This window comes from Colias croceus, chromosome 12 (genome assembly GCF_905220415.1).
Source record: "Colias croceus chromosome 12, ilColCroc2.1".
NCBI classification, from domain to species: Eukaryota; Metazoa; Arthropoda; class Insecta; order Lepidoptera; family Pieridae; genus Colias; species Colias croceus.
Window position 1 is genome coordinate 7,008,031 of NC_059548.1, and position 13,121 is coordinate 7,021,151.

Here is a 13,121-nt window from a genome sequence, read left to right on the forward strand (position 1 = left end):
CCTATGGAATGTAGGGCGGGCTAATCTTGGAACAGCGCCGGCGCAGCCCTGAACCCCTTTGCGTCAAAGTAAAACAAGCAGAATGATATACCTACCTAGCTAAATATATCTTAATATAAATCCTGGTAGGTACATAGTCTTGCTATGGGCGATAGCTGCTTCATACTGGATTGATTACCTAACAAATGAAAATCTTTTTCTTGAACTTATGATAAGATTCTCTTGAATAGGATAGAACATCGAGTTGCAATACCGCTGTAAACAAGAAAATCTTACTAATATTATAAATGCGAAAGTGCTTTATATTTGTAGGATGGTAAAGAAATTAATATACGTCATTATTTCCTATAATTTTAAGAATGTTACTGTAAACTATGAATCATGATGAAACGAGTAAACTTTCCGCGTAATTTGGCCCTTTTCTTATGTAATATCCATAAAAGTAGCGTTCGAAATTGTTATCATATCAGTAGAAAGTACAATAGGTATAGTTACCATACATCTAAACTTTAAAGTTCTACCTCATACCTACCTATTAATGGTAAACATTTGTTGAGCAACAGTTGATAAACATGCTGGAATATTGTTTAAATGTCGACACTCCTCGAGCGCATTTCAACGTGCGTTAAAAACTCCTCTGCACCACCACAATGTTACCAGCAACTCATCAACATTTTGAGTCAACATTAATTCTGAACATAATATGTTTGTACAGTATATACATATGTAATGTGTGTCTAACCTTTAATGATCTAAGTTTCTAACCATAGAAATCTAAATTACAAGACAAAGTCGTAAGCACGCGTGACCTTGTCGCCACTCAGGTGTCTTCCAAGCCACCAGTGCGTTCGTCGCTATTCTGTTGCTCTCGAGACGTGCGTGTGTAATCATAGTGTTTTTCATCATTTCCCATTACGGAAATTCATCCTGCTATACTGATATAGGAATAACATTTCATCGGTAATTTTTTTTAATAATGCCGTTTTTCCTTAAAATTAAAGAATATTTACAAGTAATACGAATGTCACCATAGTAATCTAAATAACAATGAATGACACAGTCGACCGTTCTTATTATCACGTTTAACACAAATTTCAACCTTATTTCTATGTGTTTAGGTTCAAAGTTATATCTATTGAAAATTAACGCCCTCTGTTGCAGAAAAGTCGAACTTTTTCGAACTTGTATTTTTCTGAGCAAAAAGAAACAAAACATCTCATGTACCTGGGGATGTTATTCGAAAATAAACCGTAAAACCGTGCCGTACTTAATAAAATGCTGTTGTTTTAAGTTAGATTGTCTTGTTATTTAGATTTCTATGTTTCTAACATACAAAAGATCCCTTTGTTAATATTAATTATATTACTATAATTGTATGATGATCACTTATTTGACGTATGAGACTTTCTTATGTTGCAATAAAGACTTTTTGTCGAGGTAGTTCACACAATATAACTTCAAATTAAGAATACGGGTACCGGCATATCGAATGTAAAAATCGTTTCACACGCGGCCACTTATGTAATTGTATTCTGCAATAACCGTATTTATACGTATATGCACTCCATCGCTGGTTGGAAAAAAAATATCTTTATAAGAAAAAGTCAAAACCGTTAGGTTTTCTTATCAATAAAAGATAGAGAGAGAATCGTAAGGGCGATGACCATCAAAATTTAAAGCACGTTTTGTAAAAGGTTTTTTAAATTTTTTTATCCAAGAGTATTCTTTTCCATCCAAAAACTACCTATGAACCGATATTGCTTTAGGATTTATTATTAAACAAATTTGAGATCTTCTTTGTCATCAGAAATAAGCTAATATTAATTTTTATTTCTTTTGCTACAGAACCCATCACAGTCAGTGGCCGTGAAAGTCGTCACCAAGAAAGGTATACAGAAGGCATCAGAGATCCTGGTGAAGGAAATCAAAATTCTTCGTGAGCTGACCGCGCTCCATCACACGAACCTTGTCGCCATGCACGACTGTATGGACAGCACAGCTTATGTTTATGTTGTTATGGAGGTGAGTTTATATACCTACCCTCATATTATTAGATACAGCGTGTAATAATTATAGACCGTACATCTCACGTATGAATACATATGGAACCGAAAAGCATTATCTTATATCTAACACGTGCGTTGTCTAGTTTACCACATGGTCAATATAACATACTAAAAATTACCCACCAGGCACCACGTTATATTGTTGCGCACTAGACTAAGTTAATACGTAGGTATTCATTTTAATACGAAATATAAATTTCTGACTTTATGCACGTTTATTTATAGGTACAAACTGCGCCGCTTATTATCGTTCCAGTCCTGATAAATAACCTGTAACCCCTTTATATTTACACACAATGTAAACGGAATCCGCGTGCTTTGTTTAATTTGCTCACCCGTTTAGTTTTACAATTACCAGGAAGTCGTGGTTATTAGTTGGTACTAGGTGCCGATTGGCGTCCGTAACCCACTGGCCTTGCCCTTAATCCGTCTGCCGATAACGACATATACATACTGTCGCCTCTTCAGGAGGCTATATTGTTATATTTATTGCTACACTTAACATGCGAGACATTTCATATGCAATTTATTAAAGAACTAGATTTCCGCCCGCGGCCTCGCCCGCGTTTGCAAAGGAAAACCCGCATAGTTCCCGTTCCCGTGGGATTTCCGGGATAAAAACTATCCTATGTGTTAATCCAAGTTACCCTCTATATGCGTGCTAAATTTCATTGTAATCGGTTCAGTAGTTTTTACGTGAAAAAGTAACAAACATCCATACATCCATACAAACTTTCGCATTTATAATACCTATTAGTAGGATAGTAGGATTAACATATTTTATGTGATTACATAATAATATACTATTCATTATAAGAGCTAGCTTATTGTTACGTTACTAATACAGAGATCTTTTATTTTTTTATTATGTTCATTTTCATGTTATCTATTATGTACGAAATACTCTTCCGTATGTCGCGCCTCACGCTGCTTGATTCGTAACAAGGTCAAAGCTTCATTGGCTCACCTCTTCATGACAAAACTGAGCAACCGTGTTCTATTAAAAAATATACATTCGCATGACGGTAATTAATTGTAATTATACTATATACTATATAGTAACCTATGTCGTTTATTGTGCGAGTTTCATATAAGGAGTAGTTGGATAAACATTGCGGTAAACAACATTGTTTACTATTGGAGTTATCAGACGTTGATACAATGCGTTTTAACAATGAGACCAAAAGAGTCGACGACCGGAAGTCTGTGACAAATTGCGCATCAAATTTTGCGTAAGTACCTAAACGAAGTTTCGATAAATTGCGTACTTATATATCTAATAGATTTGATAAGAAATCTGTTCCAACCGCACTAATTCCACAATTCCACGCAGCCGTAACGTGTTGTCTCCTCTAGGCCACACTATCAACCTAAAATTAAATTCAACTTTCGAGATAAAACACGTTTTGCTAATAATAATTTTGAACTGCGTATTTGGTGAAGAATGTCCGATGCTTGTTATTATTTACATTTCCGAATCACTTACATTATTTTTAAAATGTCAGGTTCACTACACTAAGAAGTTTATTATGTGCAAATGCATAGTATTTTTAGGTGTATAACACGAACACCAGACCGAAACCAACGCGAACGCAATGAATGCCCTTTCGTATCAATTGTTCCACATAAAATTAATTTAAGAGACGGGTACTCCTCCTACTATGGATAGGAGTCTTTACATTACCTACAATGTTCTTAATAATCTTATTCAGATACAATAGTATACCTAGCAGCATTTGGTTATTTAAGTTTAAACGGTGTCACACGTACTGCCCTACTAACCTTTAATATCGTTGATGACTGCTCTGAAATCTCTCGTACCGACTATCTGTGCGAGATAAATTATACCGGTTATGTAAATAACTGTATATAAACTATACAGTAATGATTAGCTGGTTAATTTTACTTTATTATTATGATTGGAAAAAGGGACATAAATTGTAAATAGGTGTGTGTTTTCTATGTTTATTTAATACTCATGAATAACCAATCACAGTTTATAAAACCACAAATAAAGCATTAACTACCTACTTATGTATTTTTTTACTCATTACTTAATAACGATAACTCGTTGACATTGAGAATAGCCAGGTTGTGAATAAGTAAATCATGTTTTTGGTAGCAGAATTATCGCGCTATCAATACGAGTTAAATATGTATGATTCAACATTATCATAAGTTTAGAACAAAGGATATTTATGCGAAGGATGTAAATAAGACAGTCCTGTGTTTATTCGGATTGCGCAATGTACCTAGTTCACTCGAGTAGAAACTATCTAGGTGGCAGGCGCGCCACGTTTGTTGGGATCACCGCGCCTGCACGTGCTGGCCCTGCCTCGTGGATGTGATCAGCGCGATACAGATAATTGCGCACAAAATGACGGTTACCCGCTCAAATTAAATAGGCCAAAGAACTTCGAATCGTTTTCAATTGAAGTAAATATTGAAAAATGTTTTTCATGTTTTTCCGTGTCTTATCTTTTCATTATTTCGTAAAATGATAAGAAGATAATGTATTCATGTCAAGAGCTTATTGGTCAGTTTAACCCAGAGAACTAACGTTTTATTGATAATAATATTGCATTGTATACCTACAATATAAACTATAAAGTACGAGTAAATAATAACACACTTTCGGACTAAGTAATGTTGTATTGCACTCATATTACCGATTACTAACCTAAATTACAATGATTGTAAAAATTTTAAATTGCTAAGGACTCGTAGGCATGCCTGCATGCATCATAACCCAAGTGCCTAAGTGTTTAGATATAATAAAAATATGAATAGTTAGTAACACCAGCCAAACACCTTGCATGTATTATATAGTACTAAATTCCTGGAGTGTGCTGGAAATTATTGTCACAAATATTCTTAGATAATATTTTTTATTGGAATCAACGAATTAAATTAAATTATTTACAATTAGTGTTGTTAAGTTGTGACTATCTTGAAACGTTTTTGTAAGTTTTATTTACATACCGCCTACCTATAATAGAATGTCAAGGGCAAGAAGACTATTTTATTTAGGAGTCGTGTGTTTTACTGCGTAATATAAAGGTAGGTATTGCTTGCGTGGATTTTAAAGCCAAAGAAAGTTCATTAGCTTCCGTTAGTTTTAGCGAAACGTGCTGTGCAGCATCTTAAGCTCATGACTTTGTAATTATATCTTCCTTATATTTGTAAATATTTCACCTTATATTCTACTCAATTCCTACAATTCTTGAAAAGCAACACATATTTTTTAAATCAATGTTATTTGTTTATTAAATAATAAATAATATGTAGGTATCCTTTTTTTTTTGTTAACGGGGAGGAAATCTTCAAAAGATACTCCCTTTTGGGGGAAAAAGAGAGCATGTGGGATTTTTACCCACTAAAACCTCCTCGACGGCCAAACCCAAAGCAAGGTAGCGGGGACTCCGGGATCTCTCGTAGAACGCACCAGAGCTCCCGCAGCTATATGCCAAACTACGTGGCTTCCCTGCCTCATTATCGACTACCCAAGGTGGGTAGGACTGTCACAAGACCGGGAAGATGTTATAGGCGGTTCAATATCCCCTTGAACCGCCCTCGGTCCTAAATATGTAGGTATCCTAGAAACTAAAAACGTATCTTTTTAGTTTCTAGGATGTAGTTAGGTACATTCTTCTATTTTCAAGTCTAATTTACGAACATAACTTTACGAACATTTTTGATGTTCTTGATATAATAATATAGTGCTATTTTTAATAAACTGTTCAAAGCTTGACTTGCGAAGAGTTTACATAATATAACATTTAATAATTCATTATTATCGAAAGTTTCTCTTTACATGTTCTGTGGTGGCTCCGACGTTTAGACGTTATTTGAAGTTTGAAATTTTGAAAGTCATTACCACATAATTATAAGCTGAGATAAATTCAACCAAAATCATTAAAATCTCTTCAACCGTTCTTCGAGTTATAAGCGGTGTAACTAAAATGATTTTCTTTTATAAATATAGAAACGGGCCTTTTCAACCGACTTCAAAAAATGGAGGAGGTTATTAATTCGGCCGGTATGTTTTTTTTTATGTATGTACACCGATTACTCCGAGGTTTCTGAACCGATTTACGTGATACTTTTTTGTTTGATGCGGAATGGTGTCGAATTGGTCCCATAAAAATTTTGTTCGGATAGGCCCAGTAGTTTTTATTTTATGATCTCGATGACTTAATTTAAATGTAGCAAGTAACTTTGACTCATTCATTAATATTTCCAACCAACTGAAACAAGTTTATAGTATAGAATAAACCTAGTCGCAACTAAACACTAATACATATTATGTGTATTGAAAAGAAATAAGCCTAACAATAATATTTTTTTAAATCTTATTGCTTTATACTTTATATGCATAACAATTTATATCCTTGATTCCTCTTTTGTTTCATTTTTACGCAAATGGAAAAGTATTCAAGGCGCGCTTTGCAAATTATGCAACATCGTAATAATTATTATCAGACTGCTAGTCTATCCGCGAGCTCGTGCCCACGTGTCGTTTATGTATACATAATATCATAGCAATGTGGGCAACATAGATGAGATTTAAATATTTATTGATGTCAAAGCATGACGTGCGTCTTGTCATTTTTGCAGACCACGGATATAGGTACAAACAAAATGTTACTAAAAATTTATAGACGTCACGCACACGTGTCCGATCTATTTAGTGTTATATTTTTTATTTTACTTCTGGAAATAACTAAATGTTAATCTTTACAGCTAGAAAGTAGTATGATGAGCCATGATTCAAGCGTATAAGCACTGATCACTCTGCTAAAAATATAAACAAGAATTACACAATAAATGGAATATAGCTTGAAATACAAACATTGAAGACAGAAACAATAAACATACATAAAGACCCTACAAAATGCACGTGGTATGGTTGGACCTTGAGCGTTCTGAATAGGGCTTCACACTATTGCCACCGTGTTCATAAATTTGTCTCACCTGTGCATTGCGTCATTACCTCTTCGGTTTCTTTGTTGTAGGTTCAAAAATAGCTTATAGCTAAAGTCTTACGTAGGTATTAACTATAAATAACTTCAATTTGTATTTTTACATCTGATTGCAAATACATATAATTATGTATAACAGTATAGGCAAATATGGGGATGAAATACTTTTTTAGTTACATATTACCTAGGTATTTAATTTCTTTTCGTAATGGCTATCCTTATTTTATTATACATTGTGGTTATACGCGTTGTTTCTTCACTTAAGAAACCACATTTATAACAGCATCCATTTATTAATATTATATATTATTATTCCCTCATCTGACAAGAGCGTCTAAACTCTAGATTGTAGGCTAGGTAATAAGCGCATATTATGATTGCGTCAGGTTAGTTTCTACGTAGAGTGTAACTCGTTGAAGCTTGAAAGTGAGGCACCGGAAACCACATCATTACTTTCTATAAAGTCAAATCAGTATTTACATTTAATTAATTAAAAAAAAAACATTTTGTACGTGATAGTACCTATATAGGTAGTTTGATAATGATTGGATGTACGTTTGTTATTATTTCACGTGTAAACTACGAAACGGATTTTGATGATACTTGGCAGTTATGAAGCTTATACCAAAACAATAGATAAGCTATAAAAGTACTTGTTTATTCTCCTGTGTGCGTCCGGGTGTGAAACCGCACAGCACTGCTATATTCCGTGAAACATTGGAGGTAACCAATATCGAGTTGTTAACCTACCTCATTGTTATAAAAATAAATGAGAAAGCGAAACTCCGGTGTGCATTCGACATCGACGCTCTCCTCCGATAAATAACGGTTCTCTAATCTTGTAGTGTTGAACTTACGTCTGTTGAATATTTTACTGTTTCTTCAAATATTTTAAAAGAGCAAATCGAAAGACATTATATTCCACTTTATTCAATTAAAATTATTTAATGCCATCTGTCCTATAAAACATTAAGCTTACTATAAATAAATTAAACCGTTCATATAAATAAATTTATTCTGTAATCAATTTAAGGGTGACGTAATATAAAAACCCTTTTAAATTATTTACATACAAAATCTATCCTAATAAACTTAATCTACAATTTCGTGTTTACAAAATTAAGTAACAATTTAACTAGTTTACATAAATATACACGCGTACACAAACTAGTCAAAATATAAGTTAATAACATACATGACAATTTTCCAAACATTGTTATGTCTCATTCAGATCAAGTTCATTCAACACGAGTATAATATTTAGTCCATTCACCATTCACTAATTTTAAACAGGGGATTTATTATTAGCTTTATCTTGTAAAGGGACTTCTTCCGGAGATGTACCATTGGCCGTGGTGCGCTCGTTTGTTCTAGGAGTTGAACCGAATTTTTTCTTTATTGAACTCCAATTCTTTTTAATGGTTATAACAGCCACAATGACAACCATAGCTGCTATTATGATACCTATTACACTTTTGTCTACACCACCTCCAGATTTCGTTTCAGCTGTTTTTGCACCTATCTTTACTTCTGAATCTGTTTGCGACGTTTCTGTTGGAGCTTCTATAATACTATTCAAAGGTACATTATCAATGGGTTGCTGATTAACAGCATTACGTAGGGAAAATTCTGTTACTGAAGAAGTACTTTCAGAAACTGAAGATGCTGCACTTGTTTGCGGGGTAGGTGCTGTTGTAGATTCCGTACTAGGCGTATTATTACTTGAATTAGATTCAGTGTTTAATGATTTCTGAATATCATCGGGTTGGAACGCAATCATACCCGGCAACGTTGCATCGAATAAGTCATCTCCAATTGATTCTGGTGCATCTGGACATTCAAATATCTTCTCCTTACACGATTCATAACAAACACTTTCCAAAGTTTCCTTTAATGATTTGCACAAATCTTCAGAAAGATCGGACGCCGTAAAGGGCAACGTTAGTTGGCGTAGTGACTTTAGGTTAGAAAAGAGTTCCGGTGTAAATGTCTGAAAAATATTGGAAAAATAAAAACCATTATTAACTTAATTGCAATTCAATACCCCTGGGAATTCTAGTAGAAATTTTAAAATAATATTAATAAGAATTGAATTCATTACATACTTGATATGATTAATTATTTTTAAAACTAAGGCTCTTGCCGCGGCCGGTGCGAAATTTTATAATATGATGATTGTTTTGAATGAATAAGTATTTATTTAAGTTACGTTATTAAGATACATATATATTATTATTATTTTAATTTATAATACAGATTTAGATGAAAGACAAAATTAAATATACTAAGATCTTTATAAAAATTTATCTTACCGTTCTTATATCGTTGCCGCCCAAGTCTAGTTCTTCTAACTTCATTACCGAAAGGCTGTTTTTCAAATCTTGTGGAAATTCTATCAGGCGGTTATTTGCTAGCTTCAATTTAACTAATGCTGGAAGCTCGCTCACCGACTGAAATAATGTTGTTAGGTCATTGAAATAGCTTGAACAATTTTTTTTCATCTTATTAATTTTATGATAAGTACTTACACCTGCAGCCAATTCCATTATAGCGTTGTCATCTGCATTAAGTACTTCCAATTCTTTCAAAGTCGATATCTCTTTGGGAATCTCTGTTAACTTATTGTTATTTAAATTTAACGTGGTTATCCTTGAATCTAGGGGCCATGGGAATTCTGTGAGAGAATATCCAGCACAATCTACGACGAATTTGTTTTTATCCCCTTCAATGCTGCATACGCATGGTTTTGGGCATGGTAATGGAGACGAAGAATTGTTAGTATCTTGTTCATTTTCGTTTAAATCTAGTGGCATTATATGTTCCAATTTTGGAATTGCTTCTTGAGTTGTGATTTCAATATTATCATCTATAGATGGGTCTCCACTACCTTCTATAGCATCGTCTACATTTTTAGTCTCTAACAAAGGTTGGATGTCACCCTCGGAAGGTACTTCCGTTACATCACCATCTTGGCCGCTAACGATTCCTTTGCTGAAATTTGGTTAAGATGCATTATTAACACGTGACTATAAAGCAATGGATATCTTTTATCATAACGAGCTGACGTAGAATTGCTAAGTACAGAGATAAGAATCGTGATAAATACAAGGGCGTAACTATAGGTGTACTTTTAGAATATTCTATAAACCTAATTTTAGATAAATATTATATTCGTATATGTTATTTACTTCAAGAAAAAAATATGTAATGTATGTACCTACCCATACTTATAGTCTGTCGAGTGGCGTACCAGATGTTGTTTTACAAAATTAGATAAATAATAAGGTGTTCCACATAAAAATTCTAATTAAATTAACGAACAAATTAAACATCATAATAGTTAATAATATAGTACTTACTTCAGAATTTAATTGTATAGGTATTGCGAATGGCGCATAGTAGATTACATGAAATGTTTCCATTTACATTCTTTATTTTAAATAAATTTAATTGACATCATCTAAAGGTGATCGATTATATAAACACTATTATCGACGTATCATTAATTCAATGTTATTTACTTACATCAGACAAGCTGCCAAAATAAAGCACAGACGTTTTGTCTTCATGGTCACTAGGAATGTGGTTCACTGTGTCAGTATTGGCAACAGAGTTCCCTTGCTACCCTACTTAGCACTAGTAGCATCGGGTCGCAGAGCGCGTAACTCACTGACACTTATAAACTATTATCACTCCACGATAAGATTACCTGCTGCATGGCGAGCTTATCGCGAATCAAACTCGATAACGATTGTCCGCATCAACAGCAAAACTAATTTCCTCTTTTCCAACAACATCTCATATACTTCAAAGTATAATTTAACGTTCATACAAACAATAATCTCTATTACGTCATTTCTTATCAGGCCTCTAGTCGCATAATGACTTCTAAAAATAATCACACTTTAATATTTTCGATGATTTACAGACATTTCTTGAATTTATGAAAAATATTCATCTAGAATTCATCGGATTCGTCACTGAAACGTTTTGTGTCAAATTACACAAGGACTCATTGTATTCAAATTTTATTTACCTAAGAACACAGTTTTGACTATATCGAACTTGTGAAAGAAAAACAAATAATACAATAAAAAATACAGTAATGTTTCTCGTTTTTTTATGGAAGAGTTCAATCACGAGTGTGTTCACATTGATTCCTTCAAGCAAGTTGTTGGATTTAAATTAATGATGAACACGTCAACTTACGATAAATATATTTTTCGATCGACTATTTATTAAAAAGTAACTATTTTGAGAATTGAAAATTTATTACGTGAGGTTCATACTGTTAAAAAAATAGTCTAGGTCAATGTGACAAAAACCATTCGGCCTTAAAAAGCCTATACAAAAAGTCTCCTCAATAAACTATTACAATTATGTACTAATAAGATTTTTAATAGGTTATAAAAGTAATAAAAACCAAAGAAATAGATACCACGTATTAAAATTTATCACAAACATAATATAAAATGGGATGTACGTCTTATTATTAAATGACTGTAAAATATTTATCTGTTAAGTTTAGTAAAGAAGAATTTAGAGAGAATGATGAATTTTTGTGTTATAATAATTTACTTACTACCTACTTATTAAAGTATAAATTACATTTACCTACTCAATATCTCCAATAATATTTTTTATGATTACGCACTGCTAAACCTTGTTCACTTAACTATTGTTTCATAAACACTGCCGACTTTATGTTAACGATATACGAAAAAGTAAATTTGACTAACTAAATATATCGCCTCGGTGCGAACGATTTATGTCTTCCAGTGTTTACTTTAGCGAACTCGCGATTAGCACAGTAGTTTTTTGAACGTTCAATCTCGTTGGTGTCTCGCGTTCGACTTGAATTGTTTTCAATGTTTTCATATTCATTTGTTTACTTAACAGTATTGTAATGGCGGCGACTTGGCGGACTATTTACAAACAAATAGGCTCCTCAGCGAGGCCACCATACGAACCTTCCTTCGGCAGCTGGCTGAGGCCATGCGTGCCATTCACGCCAAGGGGATTGTCCATCGTGATCTGAAGCCACAGAATATCCTCCTGACACACAACGTCGCCCCACCTCGCACGCCGCACCCCGAAGAGATTACACTCAAGATCGGTAAGGTTCACACTTTTGAGAAGTAAAATTGGAATATTTTGCTGTTGACACTTAGGGTGCGCTTCCACCAGAGATTTGAGGATAAGTAGCGAGGGATGTGTTTGTATAAACCAATAGTATCGCTCAAACGCTTAATGAAGCGAATCTCTGGTGGAAAAGCACCCTTATACCAAAAAGAACGAAAGAAGGAATATCACATATTGAAGGAATATATCACACTTGTTTAAACAATTTTATTGTGTTTTGGGGCGTTTCTCTGATATACATATATATTGCTTCACATGATTTCATATAGGTAGTATAAAAATTATTCAAAATTATTTATGGCTTAACTATTTCTTACACAGCTGATTTTGGATTTGCTCGATTCTTAGAAGAAGGAAACATGGCCGTCACACTTTGCGGATCTCCTATGTATATGGTAACATTCACATATTATTTTACTTTATCACAAATATTCTATAGATACAGTAAAATGTCACTTGTTAAAGAAATTTTGAATGGTTCTGGTCACGATGTATTGTCTAGTCTTAAAAACAAATTAATTTACCCTTTGTCCTCCTTTGTTTACACTATATAATATATTGAATAGTCTCTTATAACTTTTTCAGTACTTACTAAATATATATTACATATAAAAAGTTTCTCTCTATGAAAATGAAACCATGTAGGTATGTTTTCATAAAAAAAAAAACACAAAAATCTCTTTTAACGACTTTGAATTTCAGGCGCCCGAAGTTATAATGTCCCTAAAATATGACGCAAAAGCGGACCTCTGGAGCTTGGGCACGATCGTATATCAATGCTTAACTGGCAAGGCTCCTTTCCAAGCGACCACGCCGCACGAACTTAAGGCTTTCTACGAGAACAGCGTCGACTTACAGCCCAAGTAAGTTCTCATTTAATTAGCCAAACGAATATATCTCGATCATTTTACGTATGGCCACACTATAAACA

At 33.6% G+C, this 13,121-nt stretch overlaps 2 protein-coding genes across 7 annotated transcripts in view; one reads left to right on the forward strand and one right to left on the reverse strand.

Annotated features, from left to right (window-relative positions):
- The window catches only part of LOC123695946 (serine/threonine-protein kinase unc-51), a 31,737-nt gene that overhangs the window by 2,691 nt on the left and 15,925 nt on the right, over positions 1–13,121 (forward strand). For all 6 annotated transcript variants that reach the window (XM_045641888.1, XM_045641889.1, XM_045641890.1 and 3 more), the window contains exons 2-5: positions 1,846–2,022; positions 11,948–12,164; positions 12,512–12,585; positions 12,893–13,053. In XM_045641888.1, the coding sequence (XP_045497844.1) occupies positions 1,846–2,022; positions 11,948–12,164; positions 12,512–12,585; positions 12,893–13,053 (629 nt within the window). The remainder of the gene's footprint in view (positions 1–1,845; positions 2,023–11,947; positions 12,165–12,511; positions 12,586–12,892; positions 13,054–13,121) is intronic.
- Positions 8,046–10,826, reverse strand: LOC123695951 (leucine-rich repeat-containing G-protein coupled receptor 4-like). The gene is made up of 4 exons (XM_045641901.1): positions 10,574–10,826; positions 9,577–10,039; positions 9,361–9,498; positions 8,046–9,038 (listed from the first exon to the last, which is right to left on the reverse strand). The coding sequence occupies exons 1-4, from the start codon at positions 10,615–10,617 to the stop codon at positions 8,334–8,336; spliced, it is 1,350 nt and encodes a 449-aa protein (XP_045497857.1). The 5' UTR covers positions 10,618–10,826; the 3' UTR covers positions 8,046–8,333.

Bases quoted from the DNA above. Each gene is read 5' to 3' on its own strand.
- LOC123695951 (XM_045641901.1), bottom strand. From the start codon at position 10,617: ATGAAGACAAAACGTCTGTGCTTTATTTTGGCAGCTTGTCTGAT. The intron at 9,499-9,576 runs GTAAGTACTTAT...ACATTATTTCAG, and splicing joins TAATGGAATTGGCTGCAGGT to TCGGTGAGCGAGCTTCCAGC. The intron at 9,039-9,360 runs GTAAGATAAATT...AATATTTTTCAG, and splicing joins GCGGCAACGATATAAGAACG to ACATTTACACCGGAACTCTT.